This window comes from Balaenoptera ricei, chromosome 19, assembly GCF_028023285.1.
Source record: "Balaenoptera ricei isolate mBalRic1 chromosome 19, mBalRic1.hap2, whole genome shotgun sequence".
Taxonomy (NCBI): Eukaryota; Metazoa; Chordata; class Mammalia; order Artiodactyla; family Balaenopteridae; genus Balaenoptera; species Balaenoptera ricei.
The window spans coordinates 16,356,879-16,382,504 of NC_082657.1; the positions used below are offsets into that span (position 1 = coordinate 16,356,879).

General features: G+C 53.7%; 3 protein-coding genes across 8 annotated transcripts; 2 read left to right on the top strand and 1 right to left on the bottom strand.

The window, feature by feature from the left end:
- The first annotated feature begins 11 nt into the window (after positions 1–11).
- Positions 12–5,122, top strand: ALKBH6 (alkB homolog 6). Of its 3 annotated transcripts, XM_059904791.1 has the most exons (7): positions 12–96; positions 821–903; positions 1,219–1,287; positions 2,627–2,687; positions 3,070–3,221; positions 3,426–3,542; positions 4,701–5,122. In XM_059904791.1, exons 2-7 carry the CDS (start codon positions 823–825, stop codon positions 4,962–4,964), a joined length of 744 nt encoding a protein of 247 aa, XP_059760774.1. In that variant the 5' UTR covers positions 12–96; positions 821–822; the 3' UTR covers positions 4,965–5,122. The 3 variants fall into 3 exon arrangements, with proteins under 3 accessions (XP_059760774.1, XP_059760775.1, XP_059760776.1); XM_059904792.1 differs by lacking the exon at positions 12–96 and having other exon boundaries at positions 3,048–3,221; XM_059904793.1 differs by lacking the exons at positions 12–96; positions 4,701–5,122 and having other exon boundaries at positions 835–903; positions 3,464–3,526.
- A 90-nt stretch (positions 5,123–5,212) lies between these two features.
- On the top strand, positions 5,213–9,334 carry SYNE4 (spectrin repeat containing nuclear envelope family member 4). 4 transcript variants are annotated; one of them, XM_059904786.1, is made up of 8 exons: positions 5,213–5,681; positions 5,875–6,025; positions 6,525–6,668; positions 6,901–7,095; positions 7,167–7,415; positions 8,206–8,283; positions 8,965–9,023; positions 9,116–9,334. In XM_059904786.1, the coding sequence occupies exons 1-8, from the start codon at positions 5,554–5,556 to the stop codon at positions 9,291–9,293; spliced, it is 1,182 nt and encodes a 393-aa protein (XP_059760769.1). In that variant the 5' UTR covers positions 5,213–5,553; the 3' UTR covers positions 9,294–9,334. The 4 variants fall into 4 exon arrangements, with proteins under 4 accessions (XP_059760769.1, XP_059760771.1, XP_059760772.1 ...); XM_059904788.1 differs by having other exon boundaries at positions 6,901–7,080; XM_059904789.1 differs by having other exon boundaries at positions 5,974–6,025.
- Positions 9,335–15,429: 6,095 nt separating this feature from the next.
- SDHAF1 (succinate dehydrogenase complex assembly factor 1) lies at positions 15,430–16,544 on the bottom strand. Its single transcript, XM_059904570.1, has one exon. It carries the CDS (start codon positions 16,442–16,444, stop codon positions 16,088–16,090), a length of 357 nt encoding a protein of 118 aa, XP_059760553.1. The 5' UTR covers positions 16,445–16,544; the 3' UTR covers positions 15,430–16,087.
- Between the last annotated feature and the right edge of the window lie 9,082 nt (positions 16,545–25,626).

The following is a 25,626-nucleotide window of genomic DNA, read 5'->3' on the forward strand; positions in this document are numbered from 1 at the left end:
GGTCTGAGGATTCCTGCGTCGGCCATGTGGGTCGGAAGTGGCTGGGAAGGGAATGGGGGTGTTGAATTTGGATTTTGGAGGGGTCGCTGGTGGACGGTCAGTTTGGGGCGCCGAGGGCGGAGATGGGGGTCCAAGAGGGCTGAGAGTGGGGATCCGGGGAAGCTCAGATGGGAGTCCGAGGAAGCTAAGAATGTGGGGTTCTAGAAGACAGAGACGGGGGAACCAAGGGGTTCAGGGAGGGAAGGTGTGAGAGGGGTCAGGCTCAGGGTCAAAGGTCCAAGGGTGCTGCAGGGAAGGGGCACTCGGGAAGAGAAGTCTGAGGGGAGTCTAGAGTGGGGAGGATACAAGGATACTGAAAATGGATGTGTCTGAGGAAGCTTAGACTGGGGACCTCGAATATTGTTAGAGAGCCGGGCTCAGGATTGCAGGTCTGAAGTTTTTAGGATGAGGTCTCAAATCAAGGTGTTTAAAGGGGGTCTGGGGTGCAGCCCTGGGGGATAGGTGTGGAGATCTTAAGAAAGGCTGCCAGTGGAGTCTGAGGTTGTTCTCTGTAGAGGCTTGAGAGGGCAGACGTGTAGTTTGTTGGGTATTTGGTGGATGGTTTGGGGGGAGTATTGTGGGTGCTCACTGTGTCTGGGCAGGGAGCCTAGGGGTGCATTGGGTAGCTTTTGAGATGCTGAGGACATCTAGGTTTTAGAAACCAAGTGAGTTTCACTAGAGGGCTGAGGTGAGGCCCTGGCCCATGATAAGAGCAGAAAGCTGGATCACAGTCTGAGGGTGGGAGGCTTGGTGACTTCAGCATGTTCTCCCCTCCCCACAGGAATGACCGGGTACACGGACTTGATGTCAATGGAGGACCAGGACGCCAGGGTTCCAGCTCTGGAACCATTCAGGGTGGAGCAGGTTGTCAGGACTGGGGGTGCAGAGGGTGAAGGTGGGGACTAGAGGGAGGGAGATAGAGTGGGGATAGGCAGGCTGACTCCTGGGTTTGTGGGCTGGGACTGCCCCCTTCCTCTCAGTTCATCCTTACCCTCAGGGTCTAGCCCTCCCCTCACCCCCACCTCCCCATCCCCCAAATAGCCATTGGTCCCTCGACTTAAGGCCCTGGCCTGTCTGGGGACATCCTGAGCTACGCTCCAGAGGAGGGGCTGCTCATGGATGGTAGCACCCCTGTGTGGATGCAAAGGTCACACCTTCAGGGGGATCTCTCTATCCTAGGCACCACCTGTAATCTACTATGTCCCTGACTTCATCTCCAAGGAAGAGGAGGAGTATTTGCTTCGACAGGTGACCTGTTTTTCCCCTCTTCCCAGAACCCTCTTCAACCCCCAGTTCTCGTGGGAGAGCCCGAAAGGTCACAGTGAAGATCCTGGCAGGAGGGAGAGTGCCACCTGGCACCCATCCCTCACCACCTTCCCTATTCCTTTCTCAGCACCTGCTGGGGCCTGTCAGAAAGGGCTTTTCCCAGGAAGCTTAGGGGAAACCAAACTGATTTTTGTTTTTTTTGGCCGCGCCATGCGGCTTGTGGGATCTCATTCCCCTAGGGATTGAACCTTGGCCATGGCAATGAAAGCGCCGAATCCTAACCACTAGACCACCAGGGAACTCCCCAAACTGATTCTTAGAAAGATGGTGGTTATTATGGAGCTCAGACTCCCTGTGCTAAGACAGCCCTATCCGGCTACCTTAGAGAGAAGGAGGTTATAACATAGGCTGAGATATAGCCCAGTTCACTCCCTTGAGATTTGGGGAATGAAGAATTTACAGTGTTCAGATTTCTGTGCTGAGATAACCCAGGCCTCAGAATGTTAAACGCTTTCCTGTGCTGATAGCTCAGCATAGACCCAGAGTCTTGGGAACAAGGTTACCAAGCACAGACCACCTGTGTTAGATAGCCCAGTCTGTACTCTATTCTTAAGGTCTGGGGAAAGGAGAATTTTACAAAGCTCAGAGTCTGTGCACTGGGATAGCCCTTTGCAGCCCCAGAGCCTTGGTTATAGAGCACAGATCTTCCCTGCGCTATCCCAACTAGTCCTGTCTAGTTTGAGTCCCAGGAATGAGTTAGCTCCAAAACTCAGACTCTCATACTGAGACAGCCGATTCCAGCCCCATAACAATGAAGGAAATAAGGAGATTTCTTAGACTTCTTTGAGATAACCCTTTTTAGACCCTTGGGGTCTTGGCAGTGGAGAATTTTCAACGTACTCTCTTGGCTATACTGAATAGCCCAGTTTAGCACGTTTTCTCCCCCAGGCAAGAGGAACAGGAGGTTCCAGGACTCAGACTGTGCTGACATAGCCCAGGAATCAGGAAATTACAGACTGCAGACTGTTTGCTGGGCTGAAAGAGCCCAACCCAGCCCAGAGCTCTGAGTAGATTCAGACCCTGATTGTCACAGCCCTGGTTCCCTCCCTCAGTCCCTAGACACAGGGGGGCTTTGAGGCCAGTGGCCTCCACAGGGGGAAAGGGCAAAGAACAAAATCCTGGGAACACTATCTCAGAGAATGATCCCACAGACACTGAGATGACCCATTTCCACCCTAGGTGAAAACCCCTATGTTGGCCTGGGTGGGAGAATCAGAGAGGGTGGTCCTGGTAAAGGACTGACCCCCTTCCCACCTCCCAGGTCTTCAATGCCCCAAAACCAAAGTGGACCCAGCTCTCCGGGAGGAAGTTACAGAACTGGGGTAAGTGTCCCCGGCTGTGGGCATGGGTGATTTAGGGCTGGGGACTGGGGTAGGCAGCTCAGGTTGGATAGTCTCAGGACATTGAGGCGTCGGGGTGCGGGGGAGAGGTCCTTGAGGGTTCAAGGGGTCCCAAGGGCCAGGAGGATTCTGAGGGGTCAGTGGAGGTCCTGAGGGCTTAGGGATTTCCTGATGAGTTGGAGGGTATCTCTAGGGGTTTGGAGAAGTCAGGAAACCTTTGAGGGGTGGAGTGGTGATCTCCAAAGAGTTAGGGGTCCCCGAGGAGGTCAGAGTGCCACCAACCACTGGGATATCCCTAATGGGGGCTCCACATGCCAGAGCTCCTTGGTTGGGTGCCCTCAGCACCCCATTCCCCCCCCCCCAGGTGGGCTCCCCCATCCCCGGGGGATGGTTCCTGAGCGGCTGCCACCGTGGCTCCAGCGTTACGTGGACAAAGTGTCTGACCTCAGCCTTTTTGGGGGTCTCCCAGCCAACCACGTCCTTGTGAACCAGTATCTGCCTGGGGAGGGCATCATGGTAACCACTCTCTCACCCCGACCCCCAGACCTCGGATCCACCATGGGGCAGGGCATCATGTCGACCCACATCCACTCTTATTAAGCAGCCACATACCCCAACCAAACACTCACCTCCCTGTCCCCAGCTGGGGAGCCCCGCTTTCACCTGAGGGTGGGGGTGTGTGGACTCCTGCCCTGTCCAGCCCTGGTACCCACTCCCCAGCCCCACGAGGATGGGCCACTGTACTACCCGACTGTCAGCACCATCAGCTTGGGCTCCCACACCATGCTGGACTTCTACGAGCCTCGGCAGCCAGAGGATGATGACCCGACAGAGCAGGTGGGCCCTGAGACGTTGCCCCAGCCGCTTGTGGGCACTCTGACACCCCATATCCTCTAAGAGGCCCCAATCCCACCTGCCTGCGGGGTACCCCTGATACCCTTCCAGACATCTTCCTCTGTCCCCTCATGGAGGGCACCCACATCCGCCCAGATGCCCAACCCATCTGCCTGCAGGGTGCCCTAGAAATCACGATATCCACGGATACCCCAATACTCCCATCTGCTGAGTGAATATCCTGACATCCTACAGATCCCCTGGCTCCACACATTCAGAGCGCTCCAATACCGCATGCAGGGCTCCCCAGTTCTCCAACAGACACTGATATCCTCAGATACCCCAACACCAGCCACTCAGGGTTGTCTCTGACATCCTTCCAGACACCCTGACTTTCAGTGGCCACTGCACAGGCACCCCAACACTGACTTCCTACCTCCCACTCCAATAATGTGATCTGTCATGCAGGACACCCCCAGATTCTCCTTGGCACCTCAACACATGACTCGCTGCTCAAGGGCCCCCAGATATCCTGCCTCCCCTCTGTGTTGCTCATGACAGCAGCTTCCCTGACCTCTTTCTTTGATGTATGTCTGACACCCCAGTGTGCACAGAAACTCCCCTGGACACCCTGACACCAGCTGCTCCTTACGGCTGCCCTTTTTAATCCTACATGCTCCTGGATGCACTGACACCCCCTCCCACTCTGCTGGTGTCCTCAAAACATCCTGATATCCGCACATCCTCCCAGACCACACCTGCTCATGTCTTCCTCCCTTCCTGGCTTCAGCCAAGTCCTCAGCCCAGTTCCACCCAGTTTCCTGGGACCACTGATCCCTCGGTCCCAGCCCCAGCCCCTTGCAGAGCCCAGCTGCAGTTCCCTTAGGCCCTTAGACGCCCCCATCTGCAGCCCAGTCCCCTGCCGAGGGACTGCTGACACCCCCTCACCACCCCGTCTCCACTTTCCTGCAAGCCTGGCCCTGGCCCTGGCACCCGCGGGATTTTCACTCCGAAGCCTCGATCCCTAGGAGCACACTTGCCCCTCAGCCTTCGCCCCTGGGACTCTCTGACCCTCGCCCCCTGAACCCCCAAACCCGCTGATCTCTCGCCCACCCCACTCCTAACTTCTGGGGACCCGCTAACCTTCAACCCGCCCCGCAGCCCCGGCCCCCGCCCCGGCCGGCCACCTCGCTGTTGCTTGAACCGCGCAGCCTGCTGGTGCTCCGTGGCACCGCCTACACGCGCCTCCTCCACGGCATCGCAGCCGCCAGCGTAGACGCGCTGGACACCGCCTCCCTGCCGCGCAACGCAGCCGCCTGCCCCTCGGCGCAGGCTGGAGCCCGCCTGGTCCGCGGCACCCGCGTCTCGCTGACCATCCGCCGCGTACCCCGCGTGCTGCGCGCTGGCCTCCTGCTCAGCAAGTGACGCCTGGACCCAGGACCCGCTCGGATTCCCGAGCTCTCGCCTGCTCCGGACTGCTGGCGCCCTGTGGGCAGAGGGAGTTCCCCCCGGGTTATTTTCCCAGTACCTGTGAGGGAACCACAGGAAAAGGCCCCATTCCAAATAAACCACCAACAAAACAATCTTACTCTGGTTTTGGACATTTGGGGGTGGGGGCCCAGATGTTTGGGTTCCTGAGGGGCGCTGCGTCCGGGACCTTAGATGGATGGTGTGGGCTCCCGGGGTCAGATGTTTGGGTCACAGAGTGGAGAAGAATCCAGGGCTCTTGAGGGGCAGGGTTATATCTGGAAACCCCTTAGGTGGGTGGAGTGAGCTTGGGAGGTTCAGCTACTGGTCCGCTAGGGAGGAAGGAGTTAAGTGGTGCTACTGTCACCTGAGCTGGGCATCAAATTACCTGGGTCCAGGTTCCTCCTGGAAAGAGGTGGAGCTGAGCCTGGCCCTGGGCTTCTGGCTGCCTCAGGCCTGGGTGAGTCCAACTGAGGAAGTCTGGGAGGATAGGAAAAGGGCTCCTACTGGGGATCCTCACTGACTCTCTGTCCTCAGGCTCCCCAATATGGCCCTGCCCCCACGCCTGGGCCCTACACCCCCCTCAGAGCCCTTCAGCCACCCGCCTGGAGCCCCTAGGGAACTGAACGCATCTGGATGCACCATCTGCTCTGCCTCTGGAGAGGAGAGAATCAGGTACGGGCTGGGGCTTTTGAAACTGTGGTCCCAAAAGGGTGGGGGCAGTAGCAGGGGCCTTTTGAGGGTAGGAGGTATTGTAGCTAAGATCACCTGGGGACATGAGAGAGGTAACTGGGGACAGGGTTAGGGTAGGGTGGATAATGGGCACCTAGGCTCACCCAGGGGCCTGTCAATGCCGCCCCCATCCCAGGTCAGAACAGGCGCAGAAGCTGGGGCAGGACTCCTTGGACCCTCCCGAGCCCTTCCAGGGTGGGCCGAGGGGCACTGAGTCTGCTGCTGGCCTCCCCAGATTGCCAACGCCCCCTTCTCATGAGGACTCGGCTGGGGCCAAACACCGTGAGGTGAGCTGAGGTGAACTAAGCCCCTGTGCCAGCCCCTACCTCCTGTCTGTCTCCCAGGATCTGGCTTCCACACCGGGGATGAGGTGATGATTCTGGAAAAGTGTTGGGCATCTGTGTGGGGAGGGATGCTCTAGACAATGATTCTTTAACTATCACTATTCAGTATTTTACCAACTGAGAGAGAATTATTTTAGAATTGGCCCTGGTGTAGCCCCGTTCCTTGTGGGGCTATCCAGCTCCATCACCCTCTCCCTCTCCAGATCCCCAGGCCCTATATGTACAAGTTTCTAGGAGCCTTGAAAACCTGGAGAATTTGAACTAGAGGTTCTCAGGCCTGGCTCCACTGGGAAGTTTCTCTAGGTGGGAGCAACCCTGGTGCAGACCCAGAGATGGACTCTGCTGCAGAGAAGCATCCAGAAGGCAGGAGCCTGGGTGCAATGGGTGTGGGCCAGGTCTTAGTTGGCTCACTGGCTCTGACTCAGCCCCCTGTGTTCCCCAGCGCCCCATCTCTGGCCGGGAAGTATTGGAGGCTGAGCAGGACAGCCTGCATCTTTGCCTTTTGGGGCTGGGCCTCCGGCTGCAGGACCTGGAGCAAGGCCTGGGGCCCTGGGCATCAGCCCAGAGCAGGATGGTCCAGCTGCAGGTGGGCAGTGGGAAGCCAAGATGTGGGAGGGTGGGCAGGGCCTCAGGAGTGGGTGCCAGCTTCCCAGGGTGGGAAATGGGTTTATTCCATGTTCCAGGTGTCTGGACGGCAGAGGGGGCGGGGATAGTGACTCCAGGTCTCAGGTCTCTGGTGCCCTTGCTGTGTGTGTATGGAGGTGGGGGGTGGGGACGGGCTGGTGTGGTGTTGGTGATGTCCAACCATGTGTACCCAGGCCCTACAGGCAGACCTGCATGGGGCAGCTGAACGTTTAGATGCACTGCTGGTGTTCGGTGAGGGGCTGGCACAGCGGAGTGAGCTTCAGGCCCGGGCATCCCTGGAGCAGGTCCTGAGGGCCTTCAGAACCCACCGAGACAGCATCTTCCGGCAGCTGTGGCGGCTGCAGGCCCAGCTGGTCAGCTACAGCCTGGTATGGCCCACCCTGGCGGTCCCTGGCGCAGGCGCCGATCCCAACCCTCATGACCTCTGTCCTCTGACCAGGTGTTTGAGGAGGCCAGCACACTGGAGCAGGACTTGGAGGTCGAGGGGGACTCAGACGGGACAGGACCTGGTGGGGTCTGGGGGCCCTGGGCACCCAGTAGCCTCCCCACTCCCGCAGAGTTGGAGTGGGACCCGGCGGGGGACGTTGGGGGCCTCGGGCCTTTGGGGCAAAGGACAACCTGGACACCAGGGACTCCCTGTGAGCTGTGTGGCCGCAGGGGCCCCCAGGGCAGGGGACAAAGCCTTGAGGTGAGAGCAGGTGGGGTCACCTCCCCCCAGGCACCCAAGGGACCCTCTGTGTGTCTCCTAGCAGGGCCCTTTTTCCCTTTCGAGGAGGTCTTCATGGCTCTGTCACTCCCAGTGTCTCTTTTGCTTTTGGTGTCTCAGTGGTCTCCTCCCTCCGTCCCTCTGCCTCTCTTGGCCTCCAGGTGTCTCTGTTGTACCTATATTTCCTCATTTCCTCTCACTCTCTCCCTCACTCACCTCACCACAGCCACACTAGCCTCCTGGCTCTTCAAATATTCCAAATACACTCCCATCTCAAAGCCCCCAGAGGCACACTGAGCTCACATCCTCACTTCATTCCATCCAGTCTCTCCTCAAATGTTACCTCTTCAGAGAGGCCTGCCCTGGCCTCCAAACATTATCACTCCTTATCCTCTTACTTTATTTCCTAACAGCACTTACCACATCTTGACATTATACATTTATTAACTTATGGTCTCTCTCTCTCCTGCTAGAATGTAAACTCAATGGACGCCAGGACTTTGCCTGTTTCCATGCTCACAGTGTCCCCAGCTCCTAGAACAGTACCTGGCATGTAACAGATGCTCATTAAATATTTGTTGAATGAATGAATAAATAATGTCTCTCTTCTCTTGGTTTCTTTGGCTCTGCCCCTCTCTTCATCTCTCCCTGAGGTCTCTCTCTTCCCCCAGAATCTCATCTCTGTGACACTCCTCCTGTCTTGGCCCTTCCCCAACTTTGTGTCTCTTTGTCACTGATTCTCCAAGGACCCCACTTCTCTCTCTCCCCACAGGACATGCTCATGTCAGGCCTCAGCCACCGGAAACACATAACAGGTCACCGAAGACGATCCCTGCTCCGGAAGTCTCAGGTGAGTTGGTCCTCGGCCAGGTGTATCACTCAGGAATGTTGATGGCAAGTGACAGCAACCCAACCCAAATTGAATTACACACAAAAAAGAGGATGCTATTTTTTTCATGTAACTGAAAAGTCCAGGTGGTGTTGAATTCAAGACCTCAAATACTGTCAGGGCTCAGTCCCTCCCTGTCTTGGGCTCTACTTCTCCAAGGTGGATTCCTTCTCAGCAAAATGGCTGCCCCAGCAGCTACACACTCAGTTCCCACTGGCTTACCCACCCCAGGAGGCAGCCAAGTTCTAGGGCTGACTCCTGCTTCCCCAGCTTGGGTCATGGCCTACACCCTGAACCAGTCACAGTAGCCAAGCTGATGGAGGGCTCTGGTTGGCCAGATCTGGGTCACATGCCTAACCATGGAGGTGGAGTTTTGAGTTCAGGAAAGTAGGGCGGTATGATACCCTTTTCCACAAATTGAACCACTGTTACCAGGAAAAGGCGGACTGTATGGAGGGCAGGCACTGACAGACATCCACTATACTTGGAGATATTCCAAGTCCATGTGGGGTCTTGGGGATAGAGGGGGTGCTGGGAAAGGAGGAGAAATAAGCCCAGCTCTGTAGGTCTATGGTGGTAAGGTAAAGACCACATTAAATATCACTTCCACCCATTCTGCTGCTGGCTGTTCTCTACCTTTAGGACAAGATGAGGCAAGTATCTCCCAATGTCCAGGATGTGATGCTGGAGGTAGACCCTGGGTGAGATGCCTGGGAGATGGGTCTGGGGGTGTGGGGGTAGGGCTCATGGTGGCAGCCCACCCATACATTGAACACTGCATTTCCCTTTGCAGAGCCCCAACTCCTGCATCCAGCCGGCCCCTGACCTTCCTCCTCCTCCTCCTTTTCCTTCTGCTGGTGGGTGCCACACTGCTCCTGCCCATGTCAGGGGGCTCCTGCTGCTCTCCTGCCCGACTGGCCAGGACACCTTACCTGGTGCTCAGCTATGTCAATGGTCCTCCCCCAGTCTGAGTACACAGTCCAGACATATGTAATAAATGGTCACTGTCAAAGGATGTGTCTTAGTCTGTTCGGGCTGCTATAACAAAATAACAGACTGGTGGCTTATAAACAATAGAAATTGATTTTTCACAGTTCTGGAGGTTGTAAAGTCCAAGATCAAGGTGCCTGTAGATTCAGTGTCTGATGAGGACCCACTTCCTGTTTCATAGACGGCTGTCTTCTCACTGTATCCGCACATAGAAGGGGCGGAGAATCCTCTGGGGTCTCTTTTATAAGGGTACTAACCCCTTTCATGAGGGCTCCATCCTCATGACCTAATCACCTCCCAAAGGCCTCACCTCCTAATACTATCACTTTGGGGGTTAGGATTTCAACATATGAATTTTGAGGGGACACAAACATTCAGTCTGTAGCAGGATGTGTGGGGATATTGGGTGCTTGAGTACTGAGAATCTTGGGTATGGCCCTGGTACATCTAGACAGCCCCCTCCACAGATCCCTTTGCCTTGAGCACAGAACATGGAACTGAATCAGCCCATCTTGGGTTGGGTTCCCTCAGACCCTGAGACAAAGATTCAAGCACAGGTCGTTTTTTAGGGAGTTGATCCTAGGCAAATTGATAGGGGAATGGGAAGTGAGCCATGGAAAGGAGTTAATGAGCTGGTTGCTGCTCTGGGCACCTAGAGTGCCATCCCCCTAGGGACCTCTGGGAGACTGTGGGACACACTCAAAGTTGTTCCACCCAAGAGGTGAAGAAGTTGTGGCATATATGTACCAGCTTCCATCTCTCATTGGTTAAGGATTATTCCTGGAGATATTAACTCCCCAGCACTTCCAGCCTCTCCTGCCTGTAAAAGACCCTCAGGCAAAGAGGCACAGGTGCTTGCTACAGGATGCTAGAGTAGGGGTGCAGGTGTGCAGGAGGGGTGCAGGTGATGTTGGTGCTGGGTTGCCGACAGCACTTACTATAGCCCCTGACCTGCATTCATCCACGTGCTCTGTTCAAACACTCCACATGGTGGGCTCCCAGGCTGGCCATCACTGATGCAGGACTGTGAAAGCCCCCTTCTCCCAGGTCACCACGCTGAATTGCCAGGGCTCAGTCCTGGAGTCCAGTCCCCAGCCCCAGGTGTCTAAGCTCATCCTCTCCCCAGAGCTTAAGGTATCAGGACAAGAGGTAGAGCAGAACCAGACTCAAGAACAGAGGCAGGAGCCCTGTGCTAGGCTCCTGGATGTGCACTTAAGACAGATCCCTTCTCCTTTAATTCTCACAAACACCCGATGATGTGGCCCCGCTTAACAGAATGGGAAACTGAGGCTCTAGACAGGAAGCCACCAGCCTAAGGCCACACAGGGAGCAAGTGACTGAAGCCAAATCCGCACTGATTTAAAAAGAAATGCGAATCTGTTTCCGTGGGTAACTGAAAAGTTCAGGACTGCAAGCACAGCTGGATCCAGAGGCTCAGTTCTTTCCTCTGTTTTGGCTTCACTCTTATGCAAGGGATCGCCAGAGTGCCCCTCAAAACCTCCAAGCCTAGATCCCACCAATTTAGCAGCCAATAGGAGAGTTACTCTTCCCTTACAGTTCCAACCAAAGACCCAAAGCCAGTGTCACATACTTCACTGGGGGCTGCAGTCAGCCTTGACTGAACCATGTGTACTGAAAACAGGGGGAGAAGTTGTTCTCCAAAAAAAATCAGGGAGCTGTTACCAGAAGGGGGAATGGACACTGAGGGAATGGGGCAGGAAGCAGCAGATTCTGGGAGTGACTCCAAGTTTGGGGAGAAGTCAGGATGCAAACTTAGATCTGTTCTGTTTCAAATGCCAGGCCATGTCCTGTCCCTGAGGAGGCATGGTGTTCCTGGGGTTACCAGCAAATGGGACAGGCAGAGTTTTGGCAATATCGACCCAACCGATTGGGTAATGGAGCAAATCCATGCCATTCATTCATTCATTCATTTAATATTGACTGAGTCTGCTATGAACCAGGTCCTGGTCAAGTCAGGCTAAAATCCTGGTCCCTGTGGAGCTGACATTCTAGTGGGAGAAAGCAACAGTAAGTAAAAGAAACAGGTAAAATATGTAACAGGTCAGAGAGTGGTTAAGTGCTAAGGAGAAAACTAATGTGGGCAAGGGCAAAGGCAAAGGGGGAGGGGTACAATTAGGATGGTTAAAGAATCAGGGAGACAATTATATCATTATGCTATAATTAAGTCATTATACCAAATTGCAGTGAGAACACAAACCAGGGGGACTCCTAGAGGGGTGCTGTCCAACAGAAATATAATGTGAACCACAAATATAATTTTAAATTTCCTAGCTGTCACAGTAAAACCGTAGAAACAGGTGAAATTAATTTTAATTTAATTTATACTCTAACGCAACATATCCAAAACATTATCATTTCGATATGTAATCAATATAAAAATGAGGTATTTTACAATCCTTTTTTCTTACTAAGTCTTTGAAATCTGGTGTGTGTTTTATACTTTATAGCACATCTCAATTCAGATGCTTAATTTTCAACGCATAAAATGAAATGTAGTGCTACCAAAACAATACAGCTGTGTTTAATGACAAAATATTTTACACTGCTACAGTTTAAAATTTTAAGTTACTTAGAATTTATAAAGTTAAAAAAAATTCCCCAGTTGCACTAATCCCATTTCAAATGCTCAAGTCACAGGTACTTCCCAGATACCATACTGGACAGTACAGGCCTGGATGAAGAGTATTCTAGGTAGAGGGGACAGCAAGTGCAAAGGCCCTGAAGTAGAAGTGTGCCTGGCACGTGGGAAGGCCAGTGTGGTTGGAGTGGGGGAATGGAAGGAGGTAAGGTGAGAGAGGGAGTAGGGCCAGATCAGGTGAGGCCTTGTGGACCACAGTGAGGACTTCTAGTCTGAGTGAGATGGGCACTGGAGGGGCTTTTGTTGTTGTTGTTTTCAGCTTTCATTCTGATAATTTTTGAACTTGTACAAAAGGAGAAGGAACAGCATTACAAGTCCTTGTGAACTCGTCACTGGCTCCAAATATTATCAACTCAGGGCCAATCCCGTTTAATGCTCCCAGGTGCTCACTCCCCTCTTCCTAGATTACTACTTTGAAGTCAATTCTAGACATCGTATCTTTTTATTCACCAGCAATTCGTGGACCATCTCCAGAAGATCGATTCTGTTTTAAAATTTAATCACGAAATTCCCTGGGGTCCAGTGGTTAAGACTCCACGCTTTCATTGCCGAGCTCGCGGGTTTGATCCCTGGTCGGGGAACTTAAGATCCCGCAAACTGTGCCACGCGTGCACCCCCCCACCCCCCACCCCCCACCCCCGCAAAAAATCTAATCACAACGCTCTTACTACTATAAAAAAAATTCTAGTCATTCCTCCACATCATTTACACCTAGGATGTCACTATTTGAGGGAGGGAGCTGAGCAGGAGTGCTGCAACTTGGGGGTGTGGCTGGCTCCTCATCCTCATCAGGTACTGTGAATTTCCCAGAATTCCCCAAGGCCCCCACTGGGCCACCTCATGCACCTGGTCGCCCCTTTGGGACCATTGAGCTTGTGACCCAAGACAGGAACATATTCTAGTGACCCATCATTCCCAATAGGGTGGAGATCAGAATCTGTAAGGGAGAGCAGATATTATTTCAAAGGTCAGAAATTTAATTTAAATTGATTGCTAAATCTGTGAAGAAGGTATGCATGAGAGATTTATAAAGTCTCAGAAGATACAGGCTTTACTCTTCTCAAATCTCTTGTAAAAATGTATCCTCTGTGTGAAGATCTCTGGTGCCCAAAGAGGAATGATCAGTGATATGACCATTGTCTTTTTTGTAACTTTTTGTTTTGTTTCAAATTACTGAAAAGCTTTAAGATGAGTACAACAAACCCCCATATACCCTTTATCCACATTCACATAAAATGTTAACATTTTACCCCATGGGCTTCACCATTCACACTCTCACTAATATATATGTGCACATATTTTGGAACCATTTGAGAGTAAGTTGTAGACATGATACTCTTAAGTCCTAAATACTTCAGTGTATAGTTCTTAGGATCAAGGACACTCTTATACAACTAGAGTACAGTTATTGGAATCAGGAAACTTAAAAACTCAATTCAAGTCTATTATTAACCCACAATCCATATTCCAAGCCCCTTAAGTCCTTTATAGCAATTTTCTTAGATCAGGAGATTCTTTAACAGACAGGTTGAGAAGCACTGACCCTGTGCCTTAGAAGAGTGAAAAACACAGCAGTAGACACAGAGATTACCAACGGGGGTGGGGGGGGGGGCTTTAACGTCAGCACATTCTGAGCCAAGGACTTCAGTGAGGTGGTTTATTTGGGATGTGACCCCAGGAGGAAGGAGTCAGGGAGTGGAGAGAGTGAGACAGGGCAGGGGAAAATCAAAAAACGTGCTCATGGAGTGATAGCCACTGTGAGCAACTGGGGCTCAGTCCCATGGGGGAACCTCATAGAACACATTTCACTTGTCCCACCAGACAACAGGCACTTATCCAGTGACTGCTGTCCCCCACAGGCTGTAGTTTGCTCCTAAGGGTATTAACCCACCCCCCATAATTCCCCGAAAGCTCTCAAGCAGAGGAGCAGAGATGCAGGGGCTCAGAGCAGGAAGCTGGCAGCCTTTTGGGAACCCTCCTCTGCAGCTACAAGTGGGGTTGGGACATCATCATCTGCTGCCACATGTATTTAATTCACTCTATCACTGTAACAGCCACAGGAGGGAGGCACTATTAGTATGCCCATTTTGCAGATAAGGGTGTTGAGGCACAAAGAGGTTAAATCACTTGCCTCCGATCATCACGTAATCAGTAAGCGTTGAAATTGCGATTCAAACCTAGGCATTCCAGTTCCAGGGTCCATGCTCTTAATCACTGCTCACTCACCTACAACCTCCTCCCTCAAATCAGGCAATCCCCTCCCTCATCCTCTCTACCAGACAAACTCCATTCCTCTGTAATACCCGAGTGAATGTCTCCCTGACCAGGATACCCAGCCCCAGTGAGAACTCGATCATTGCCTGCAGCCCTGCCAGAAGCTCCCATCCTGGAGCCTTATTAAGGCTCAAGATCTTGGAGCCAGGAGTGAGCAAGAGGAAGAGGAGGGAGATGCAGGTGGAGATGTAATGGGGGCTGGATGGGTAGGACTTAACCCCTTAAGCCACTTTCAAAACTTTGGCTTTTACTCCGAAATGGAGTCAGGCCTGGGTTAACAGCATCACCCTGGTGAAAGAAACTGAGGCACAGAGATGAACATGGCCGTGGAGGCCGAGTACCAACCAGAGACAAAGCTGAAGTAGAAGCCACTTGCGCGAACAGCACAGCCTGTGCTCTGGGGCACTCCAGGCCCCAGCATTTCTCCCCTCGCCCTCTCCAGGCCTTTACCCACACTGGTCCCCCTGCTTAGAAGCCTATCCCTACATTCTGGCAAACACTTTATAATTCTTTAAATTGCACCCCAACTTTATTACTATTTGGGTTCCTGCCTCCCCCACTGGGATTGGGGCAGAGACTGTGTTTCTCTTCTGTCCATACTACCTTTGATCTGAGGTCTGGGCTCCTTTCCTGAGGTCCTCCTCCTCCTCCTCTCAACTGCATTCAACTGCTTTCCACTTATTTAACCGACATCAGTGCAAATACAGCTGAAGGCTGCAAAATGCAGTACCCCAGAGAATATCTAGGGCAGGTCCATGGGAGGAGGTATGCCTGTGGCCTTTGGGTCCACCTCTCCTCCCCAACCCCTCGGCCTTGCTAACAAAAATCCCAGCTTGTAGCTGAGGCTGGACTCCTCAGCCAGGTTTGAGGGCCCCACTACTACCTCAGGGGTTACCAGCCAGGTCTCCTCAGCTCCACTATTCCTCTTCTGCCTCACTACCCTCCATTAAGGAGTCTACTGGGGCTTCTTTGGGGTCAAGCCAGGCTGGGTCCCCTCCATGGATCTGCCCAGGAGAGAAAACTATGCTGCTCCAACCAATCTGCCATTCTAAAGGGCTCCAGAGGGGAAGAGACAGCTCCCCACACCCATCCCTTGCCAGAGGGTCCCTTGTTGGTGTGTGTGTGTGTGTGCCTCTTCAAAAATCCCCCCAAACATTAAATCTTTAAGACCATCAACAGAGAAGTAAGCACATCCCCAATTTTATTGCCTTTTTGTCCAACAGTCCTGAGCAGGGAAAGGGGCAGGAACCGGGAGTCCCCCTCATAAGTATCACGTAGAGGTATTGAGGGGGTCTTTAATTGATTATCTGGGGTGAAAGAGTCCCTACCCGCTTCCTCACCGATCCTAGTTTGTCACAATGGGCGAAAGATTTTTCTAAGGGGATTTCAGGCTTCTCACCGGCCATCAGGGCATCTTCCCAAACTCCTCAGTAGAAAAGTCTGCTCTTCTCATAGTTACACACAAAGAAGGGAGTCTCCTTGAGGAGCCAGGAGTGGTATGTTCTCCGGGGTGTAGAGAAGGGCGTGTCAGTCTCTTTCTGTCCAACAGCGGGGCGTCCTGGCTCCCCAGGCCTTCGGGTAAGTAGTTCTCAGCTTGACAGTCCAGCCAGCCGGCGACCCAGGCTGCCCCAAGCCCTCATGGGTAAGTTTGACCCGTTACCATACGTCGGGCAAAGTTGGGCATCTCTCGCCATCGCACCCTACGTCGCCAGGAGGGCTCTTCAATTCCCCCAATCTGTCGATCTGGTCTCTCAAGACCTCTCACCTTCCATCAGGCCGGTTCCCCGGTCCCCCCCACGCAGTCAGGCGGGCCCCCGGTTCCCCTGAGCCATCGGGTGACGGTCACCGTCCATCCGGCGCGGTCTTCGGTGCCCCCATGCTGTCCAGCGGTCTCCTTGGGCCGTCACCTTCGTCAGGTGGGGTCCCTGGGGCCCCCGCGCCAGGGGACTCCTCAGTCGGGCCCCGCGTACTCACAAAGGCACCCATGGCCGTGGCGTGACCCGAGCGTAGCAGCTGAAGCTGGCGCCGTCCGCGGCGGTACAGGTACTCGATGCGCAGTACGTCGGTGCGTGGCAGGCCGGCGTGCTGTCGGAACTCGGCCCGCACCCGGGACTCGGCGCCCGGCTTTCCGCGCCCGGCGCGCAGCAACTCGCGGTACAGACTCAGAACTTGTCTCTGAAGCCGGCTGTGCCGGCTCATGGTAGCAGCTAGGCCGCGGGCTCACACAGCAAACGCCCCACCAAGTGGCGCGGCAGCACACTTGGAAGAAGCGGTGAAACCCGCGGCAACTGACGCTTCCGCTACCCGCCCCCAGCTTTGCGGCGCCGTCGCGTCCCATAGGTTGTCGCTGCTGCTACGTCACAATGTTGTGAGTAAGGGGCGGAGCTGCTGGTTCACTGGCCCGCCCCACAGGAAATCAGTGTCCTTTAGAGGACGGTAACTCTGAGGGCCTGGAGGAGGAGGGCGCTAGGCGCTGAGACTCTTAGGTTTGGGGTCGGAAGGGACCAGGGGATCCTGACCTGAATCTTGGGTCCTGCGAGTGGAGAGAGCTAGAGGTTGGAGCCCTTGTGTGCCCCAGGGCGCTGGGGGCACTGGGAGAGAGAAGACAGGCACAGGCATGCTTTTGTCCTCAGTTATTTATTAAAGCAATCTCGGGAAGCTCCGTGCGTTCCCACCCGCAGAGCAGGTGTGCGTCGAGGGTCCCAACCCTGGGGACGCGCAGAGGGACGGGGTCACGCGGTGAAGTGTTGGGTCACAGCCGGCAGGACAAGCTTCTCGGTGCTGAGAAGATGGCCTGAGAGACGGTGTGGGCTGTAAGGCCCCAGACGCAGCCTGTAGCGCAGGGAGTTGGGCTGGTAGCGCCCTCTACCGACATGAGTCGGGTCCGAGGGTAGGAGAGGGAGCGGCCTCCCCAGCTGTTGAAGCCCAGAGTCCAGCCCACGTGGAACACTTCGACTAGGCTGGCACCCCGATGTCCAGGGAGTATCAGGTCAGCCTCAATTCCGTTAGAGTCCCCGCAGGCTACGCGGAGGCGTACTTGTCGCGCTGGCAGGCCCGCAATGCCACGACCCCCTCGGACCCTACCAGCACCCGGAGCGTGGGGGACCGCTGGACAGTAACCCGGGAACCCTCCGCCCAGCGTGCGACCACGACCCCGCACACCTGGGCGGCGAGCTGCGCTGGGCGTGGGTTCTGCTAGAGGGGAGGGGGGTCAGGGACGGGGGAGAGGGTCGGAGTTTGGGAGTCAAACGGGAGATCTGAAACCGCTATGAATCCCCTCGGTGTCTCTATCAGAAATACATACCCAGGTCTTTGCTAGAGGAATAAGATCTGGAATTTGCTTTAAAATCCTCCAGCACAAACAAAACAAAAAGAGTGAGAGGAAAAGAAAGCAAGAATGGCAAAATATTTGTAACTGTAGTGGGGTTTCATAACACTATTCTCTCATCTTTTGTGATGCTTGAAATTTTCCGTAATAAACACTTTCTTAAAAGGGAGATTTAGAGAGAGAGAAAAAAAAAAAAGCCTTTGGATCCTGTCACATCTCTCTCACCTGTGTCTTCATAATCTACTGTTTACTGAGCACTACTCTGTGCCAGGCACTCTTTCAAGTGCTTTAATATTTTATTTATAAGATAATGTATGACACCGTATGTTAATAAAATATGCAATATAATATGATGCAATTGATATTTTAATATATTGTCACCTAATTTATATTATTTTATGTAATACATTTATTTGAAAATAGTGAATATTTAAAACATTTAATTTTTTTTTTTTTTAAGTTTTGGCTGTGCCCGACCAGGGATCAAACCTGTGCCCACTGCATTGGGAGGCAGAGTCTTAACCACTGGACCGCCAGGGAAGTCCCTAAACACTTGATATTTTAAGTGACATTAAATCCTCACCAACACTCTGACAAGGTAGATCTGCAGCACCATATGCCTCTTGCCTCTTAGGAAACCAAGGCCAGAGAAGTAACATAGCCTGCCCAGGTTCACATAGCTGGTAAGTGGCAGAGCCAGGTTTCAAACCTCAGGGATCTGATTTCATGACCTGTGTTTTTAACCACTCTGCTATACATACTGCCTCTCCAAAGATAATATTAAAATGGCTGCAAGAGCAATCACAGCTTATACTTTCTGAGCACTGACTTATGCCAAGCACTTTATTTTTTTTTAATTAATTTATTTTTGGCTGCGTTGGGTCTTCGTTGCTGCGTGCCAGCTTTCTCTAGTTGCGGCGAGCGGGAGCTACGAGCAGGGGCTACTCTTCGTTGCGGTGTGCAGGCTTATTGTGGTGGCTTCGCTTGTTGCAGAGCACGGGCTCTAGGCGTGCAGGCTTCGGTAGTTGTGGCACGCGAGCTCAGTAGTTGTGGCTCCCGGGCTTAGTTGCTCCATGGCATGTGGGATCTTCCCAGACCAGGGATCGAACCCGTGTCCCCCACATTGGCAGGCAGATTCTTATCCACTGCGCCACCACAGAAGTCCCCCAAGCACTTTATATGTATCTTCACAGCTACCCTATGTGGTGGGTACCACTCTTATCACCACTTTTTGTGGATGAGCAAACTGAGGCATAGAGAGAGGTTGAGTCACTTACACAAAGTTACACTAGAAGTTTAAGAGACATAGTTGGGGTTCCTTGACCCTTTAACCAAAGGTTCTGGCTTAGCTTACCTGCCAGGTTGTGGCAGATACCCAAGCTGTTCTCTTGCTGGCCCATCGTCCCACTCCTACAATTAACAGGTGTTTCTATTTCTCATCATGAGATTTCAGGTTTGTTTTCCTCTTACCTAGAAATACTATCCATTTTGCCTGCCCAAATTTCAATTCTCCTGTTGCTCTCCTGCTTCCAAGTTCCTTGGGGAGCCATGCATCCTCCACCCTGGCATCTCTCCCTGCTGGATTTCCAGATTGGGATTAAGAGTCCCGCCTGATAGGGCTTCCCTGGTGGCGCAGTGGTTAAGAATCCGCCTGCCAATGCAAGGGACACAGGATCAAGCTCTGGTCCGGGAAGATCCCACATGCCAGGGAGCAACTAAGCCCGTGTGCCACAACTACTGAGCCTGCGCTCTAGAGCCTGCGAGCCACAACTACTGAGCTCGCATGCCACAGCTACTGAAGCCCGTGTGCCTAGAGCCTGTGCTCTGCAATAAGAGAAGCCACCGCAATGAGAAGCCCGCACACTGCAATGAAGAGTAGCCCCCGCTCACCTCGACTAGAGAAAGCCCGCACATAGCAACAAAGACCCAACGCAGCCAAAAAATAAATAAATAAAATAAAAATCTTAAAAAAAAAAAAAGATTCCCGCCTGATATAGTGGCCACATTGTGTCCCCATGACCCCACCTCTGCCATAGCTAGTTGGGCCAAGGTTGGACAAATGACCATGGCAGGCAGAGGTGGGAATGGTCATCAATCTATAAGTAAAAAGCAAGCCAAACAAATTCCCACCAGGAGCATTTGAACCTAGAGGCAGGAAGGGGTCAGAGAGGGATGGACACTGACAGAGAAAGTCAAGGTGGGACCAAGAGTCCATGAGGAACAAGGAGGAGACATGTGGACATAGAGACTCAAAGTTGATGAGAATCTGTTAAGTAAGTGAACAAATGTTCAGATGCCAGATAAGTCATTTTCCAGATGTACGACATTGGGCAAATTCCTTAACCATTGATGACTTGGTTTCCCTCATCCATAAAATATACCTGCCTGGACTTCCCTGGTGGCACAGTGGTTGAGAATCTGTCTGCCAATTCAGGGGACACGGGTTCAAGCCCTGGTCCGGGAAGATCCCACGTGCCGCAGAGCAACTAAGCCCGTGCGCCACAACTACTGAACCTGCACACCATAACTACTGAAGCCCATATGCCTAGAGCCCGTGCTCCACAACAAGAGAAGCCACCGCAATGAGGCCGCGCATCACAACAAAGAGTAGCCCCCACTCACTGCAACTAGAGAAAGCCCGTGTTCAGCAACGAAAACCCAATGCAGCCAAAAATAAATAATAAATAAATAAATAAAATACCTGCCTGATGGGGTTGTTGCGAGAATCAATTAAGGTAATAACAAGGCTTAGCACCGAGCAAGTACTCAATAAAGTCAGCTGCTCTTTTCATGTTATTACTGGAACTATTTTTACATTATTGTTGGAAAGATACTAAAGCATGGAGGGCCAGGAGGATTCTGGAGCCAGGTGGAAAGGCCAGGTCTGCTGCTTACTGGCTGAGATCTAGGGAAGTACTTAGCTTCTCTGTGCCTCAGTTTCCTCACCGTAGAAAGCAGACAATGATTGTCCTTATCTCGCAGAGCGGTTCAAAGATGGAGTGAGCTGACTTAAAGCAGGTCAAACAGAAGTTCTCAAACCTAGCCTAGTATCCGAATCTCCTGATGGGCTCATTACAAAAGGTTGCTGGGTCCTGCCCACTCCAGAGTTTCTGATTCAGTAACTCTGGGGCAGGGCAAGTGTTTGCATTGTAAACAAACCCTGTGTTGCTGATGCTGCCGGTCTAGGGACAATAATTTGAGACCCACTGTCTCAACACAGGGTCTGATATAGAATGGGTGTTCTGTAAATGTAGCTAAGAGATAAAATCTGTTTTCCCAACAAGAATGTGTGCAGGATTCTGTCCTATCTGGCCCTGTATCTCCCTCGTGGGCCTGGCACATGGTGGTCCTCCACTAACACCTGTGGGATGACAGAAGACAAGACCTGGCCTTGCACTCCCGACCCCACCGGCAACGACTCACAGCGAAAGCCAGGCGCCCTCCAGGGCTGCACACTGGCACCAGCCGTCTGGCAGACGGCCATGGAGGCCTGCAGGCAGGCACAGAGCACTTTGCGGTTCCTGTGGGCAGGGCCCTTGTCGGCCACACAGGCCCAGAAGAAGGGATCTGGCGGCAGGCATGGGTGGCAGGCTGCCAGCAGGTCGCTGGGCTCACACAGGAGGCCGCAGGTGCCGTGTCTGCGCCCCTGTGCTCGGTGGCTGCTGGACAGCTGGCATCTGGGCAGGGACACAGCGCGGCACAGACCCGGGCCTCGGCTGCTGCAGGTCATCTGTCATGTCGCTGTGGAAGTTGCCCCAGAGGCTGCGTGGGAAGCTGCAGGAGGTCACGGGCAGCGGCAGGCTCAGATGGGAGCCGCGCTGGAAGAGCAGCCACCGGCCTCCAAGCCACGAGCACCACAGACGGCGCCCCCGCCACGCGAAGGTGTGCACCCACCTCCGGTCAGTGGGAAGGGCAGGCAGCCAAAGGAAGCCTAGAGTGAGGGGGGGATATCAGGGCCTGGAGAGCATCAGGGAGAAGAGGGGGTGGTGGTGTGTGTGCAAAGGCTAAGAGAGATGGTGTGCCAGAACAGGGGGAGAGTGCAGAGGGATGGCAGGAGTGAGCGGAGGGAGGAGGTGAAGGAAGGGGGAGAGAGGAGTCAAGGGGAAGGGGCACTCAGGGCAGCGCGTGGGAGTGGGTATTGTGGGCTTGGGGGTGGGTATTGTGGAGTAGGGGGAAGGCCAGAGGAGTGGGAGGAGGCCGGTGGAGACTAGGGGGGGAGGAAGTGAGGGGAGGGAGAGTGGTGGGGTGGGCATGGGGGTGAAGGATGAGAGGGGAGAGGAGGACAGGAGAGAGACCTAGAAGGCATCCATGGACTGGGGGATAGGGAGGCAGTGGAGGGCTGCAGAGCCAGGGAAGAGGAGGGAGGTGTGGGGGGCAGGAGGAGGAGAGGGGATGAGAGGCCAGAGGAAGGGCAGTGGTGAGAGAGGGGCATGCAGGGAAGGCGTTTGGGCAAGCAGCGACCAGGGTCAGGGGAGGCTGGGTGGGAGTTGGGGAAAAGGTGATGGTAGTTGTGGAGCATGGGAAGGTGCAGGGAAACCTAGGCAGAGGAAAAAAATACTCGGAGATGAAGACTGGAGGATGGGAGAGACAGGTGGGGTGGGCGTGCTGGGGTGAAGAGGGAATGGGAGGGAAGTGGCAGACACAGGGCAGGAGCTCACCCTGACGCATCCCCATCCTTGCAGCGGGTTGAGGCCGAAGCGGTGGCCTTGCGCGCGGAGCAACACGTGGCCGACGAGCATCCGTTAGCCTTTCTCCGTGCCTGTGCCCACCAACGAATAGGTGCAGGCGACCTGAAGGTGGAAGGTGGCGCCCTCAAAGGTGGGGTAATAGAGCTCGCCCGAGGCGAGGCAGAGGCCTGGGCTGCCCCCGGGCTGCGCGGCAGGGTTTGCAGGCCACCTTGGCGGCAGCGGCCGGTTGCCGGGTAAAGGGGCGGCAGCGGCGCACCGGGTGGGAGGTAGCAGCCGGCCAGCGCTTGAGCAGCTGCACTGAGCCGTGAGCACGCAGGTGACACCACTCAGCACAAGGCCCGCGTTGCACACGCAGCCCTCGCGACAGCGTCGGTCACCCTCCCAGCCGGGCGGCCCCTCCAGCCCCACGCAAGTGTCTGGCCGTCCCGGAGTGCACAGAGAGTAGTGTGGGTGTGCAGGACATAGCCGGCCTGCGGGAAGGAGTAGGAATGGAGGGCTACTTGGTGGCAAGCGGCTGCTGGAGTCTCACCCCCCGCCTCTGGGGCTGGGATGGGGCATCTGGGGCCCTGCAGGGGTAAAGGCTGGAAAGCTTGACTTGGGCAGAGCTGAAGCTAACCCACAAAGAGATAAATACCAGGTGGCCAACCATGGATCAGAGGCACAGCTGACCCATAAGGGCTTGGGATGGATAAGGCCTTGGGGGCTGGACCATGAACAGGTCTGAGCTCCTGAAGAGGTAAGGGTTGAAGAGCTGGACCATAATCAGGGCTGAGAAGTGAGAAGGATAAGAGCTGGGGGCTGGACTGCCGTCAGAGTTGGGCTGACACTTTAGGATGGGCAAAGGTTGGACCATAATGGGCAGTGGAAGGGTGGTTGGAGGCTGGCACAGTGGGAAGTACAAGGTCTCAGGGACTAAACTGTGCAGGGAGGGGCTGGCACCCTGAGATGGGCAACAAGGAGCTGAAACCAGGTCAGGAGGGGGGGCCCCAGATGAACAAAGATGGAGAGGCTGGACCGAGGCCCTGGACACCCACTGCACTGGCTCAGTTTCTGCCAGTGGAAGACTTGGCCACCCAGCAACTGGCAGGTTTCATAGTAGACACTTAGCATTGGGCATAGTCCAATGCCCAGGCGTACGTCCACCATGCAATCTTGGACATAGGGGTTTCGTGCAAGCAGCTTAAAGTACAGCTGGAAGGGCCCCGAGGGGAAAGAGGATGTCACATATGTGGGCAAAGCGGGCTGGGGTTCTGGTGGTTGGCAGAGTGACACAAGATGGTGGCAGTGACAGCATCTTGCCAGCAGGATCCAGACACTCACTCAGGGAACCCACCAAGAAGCTATGGCTGAAGGCCCAGGCCAAAGCATCCTCAGGTAGCTTGGTGCCCCTAAAGTGGAAGCTTTCCAGCCCCCAGTCCCAGCAAACTCCATCTCACAAAGTAAAGTTTCTGTCTTCAGAAACCAGAAGTCCCTTCTCCAGCACATAAAAGTCAGGCCATGGGACACAGAACTCTCACTCCAGAGCCTGGAGTCCTCGCTGCCTAGAGGACTTTTCCATGCATCAAGTCCAGGAATCCTGCCTTTTAGAACTGAGTAGTTCTGGACCCCAGGAACTAGAATTCTCCACCCTCAGGACCCACAGACCCAGACCCCAAGACTTACGCGTTCCTGACACTGACACTCAGGTGCTGATAGGTGTGCCCCTAGACCTGGAGGGCCACGCACAAAGCGCAAGTCACAAAGCACAAATGAGTAGTTGGGGAAGAGACAGATCCAAGCACTGCTGCTGGTCTCTAAGGGTCTAGGTGGCATCAGGTCATGGCAGTGGCTAAAGGGCCCGTTCAGAACTACGAGGACAGCACAGGGCCCTGGGGTCTTTGGTGGGGACACAGGTCTGATGCAGGACGCAGCGTAGGGGGCTTGGCACGGGGCATCAGGCGGCTGCAGGGTACAATTATGCAAGAAGACGCGCGGATCGGGACCTCCCACATCATGGGTCTGGTCCCCATTGAAGTTTCCGCACAGGCCCTACATGTGTGCACGGTAGTGTTTGGTCACTTGCAGAGACATCGCGAGCTGCTAGTCAAAGACAAGGTGCAGTGCAGGCGGCTCTTGCCCCAGACCTGCCTCTGCCCGTAGTTCGGAGCTGTGGAAGTGCAACCAAAGCCTTGTGATACTCAGGGTTGCCGACAGCTGTAGCCACTGTGGTTCACCTGGCAACCCAAGAGCCAGAAAGGCTGCATTCCTGAGCATTTGAGGAGGAGTGAGGGATGAAAACTGAGGGGGTTGAAGGTTGGGGTACTGGGGCTTTGCGAGGTCTCACCCTCATCCGCTAACCAGGAGTCTTGTTTCCAATACCCAGTTCTGTCCTCATGCAAAACTCAGAAGTCCTCCTCTGAGGAACCGAGATAAGTTTTTCCTCTAAGGAGCTAGCAGTGCCCACTTCCTCTAGTTAATAGGACAGCCTTCAGCCAGGACCCGAAGGTCTTTCCCACAATTACCAAGAGCCTCCACCAAGAACTTCCAGGTCAGAGAGTGTCTCTCTTCTCCCAACCCATGATTTCCATTTTTATGCCTCCAACCCCACGCCCCAGAAGGTTCCCAACCCACATTTTACTCTCCTTCACTACCTCCACCCCGGTCCAGCCCCCATCATCTCCTGCCTGGAGCATTGCAGCAAGCCTCCTCACTGGTCTCCCACTGCTTCCTCCACAAGCCCCATAGTCTGTTTCCCACATGGCAGCCACAAGGATCTTATTTACATGCAAGTGATATCTCAACTGTCCTCTGCACAAAATCTTTCCTTGGTTCCCACCTCACACAGAATAAAAGCCAAAGTTACCACAAGAGCCCACATTGCCGTACACAATCTGACTCCCGTGATCTCTCCCTTTACTCGGCACCACGATCCCACTTCAGCCTGGACCTCTTGCTGTTCCTCTAACATGGGTGGCAGATTTTCACTTTAGGCACTTGTTGTTCCCTCTGCCTGGAATGCTCTTTTCTCAGATACCCACATGGCTCTCTCCCTCACTTTCTTTAAGACTTGGCTTAAGTTACATCCCTCCTATTTAAAACTGTACTCTCAGAAATCCTGATCTCACTTTCCTTGCTCTATTTTTTTTCTCTTTAGCACGTATCATCTTCTAACATACTATGTAATTAACTTATATTTATTGCTTATCTCTCTCTGCTAGACTATAAGCACCCTGAGAACAAGGGTTTTGTCTGTCTTTGTTGCTGACGTGTCCTCAGTTTCTTGAACAAGGTCTGGTACATAATAATAAAATATTCCTTAATCAAGGAAGGAATTCAGGAGTGTCAGGTCCCTGGGAGATGGGCGCCCAAGTGGTGAGGGTAAAAAT

Coding starts and splice junctions, on each gene's coding strand:
- SDHAF1 (XM_059904570.1), bottom strand. CDS start 16,444: ATGAGCCGGCACAGCCGGCTTCAGAGACAAGTTCTGAGTCTGTACCGC.
- SYNE4 (XM_059904786.1), top strand. CDS start 5,554: ATGGCCCTGCCCCCACGCCTGGGCCCTACACCCCCCTCAGAGCCCTTC. Junction 5,682..5,874: donor TCTGGAGAGGAGAGAATCAG/GTACGGGCTGGG, acceptor CCCCCATCCCAG/GTCAGAACAGGCGCAGAAGC. Junction 7,096..7,166: donor AGCTGGTCAGCTACAGCCTG/GTATGGCCCACC, acceptor TCCTCTGACCAG/GTGTTTGAGGAGGCCAGCAC.
- ALKBH6 (XM_059904791.1), top strand. CDS start 823: ATGACCGGGTACACGGACTTGATGTCAATGGAGGACCAGGACGCCAGG. Junction 904..1,218: donor AACCATTCAGGGTGGAGCAG/GTTGTCAGGACT, acceptor TCTCTATCCTAG/GCACCACCTGTAATCTACTA. Junction 3,543..4,700: donor ATGATGACCCGACAGAGCAG/GTGGGCCCTGAG, acceptor CCCGCCCCGCAG/CCCCGGCCCCCGCCCCGGCC.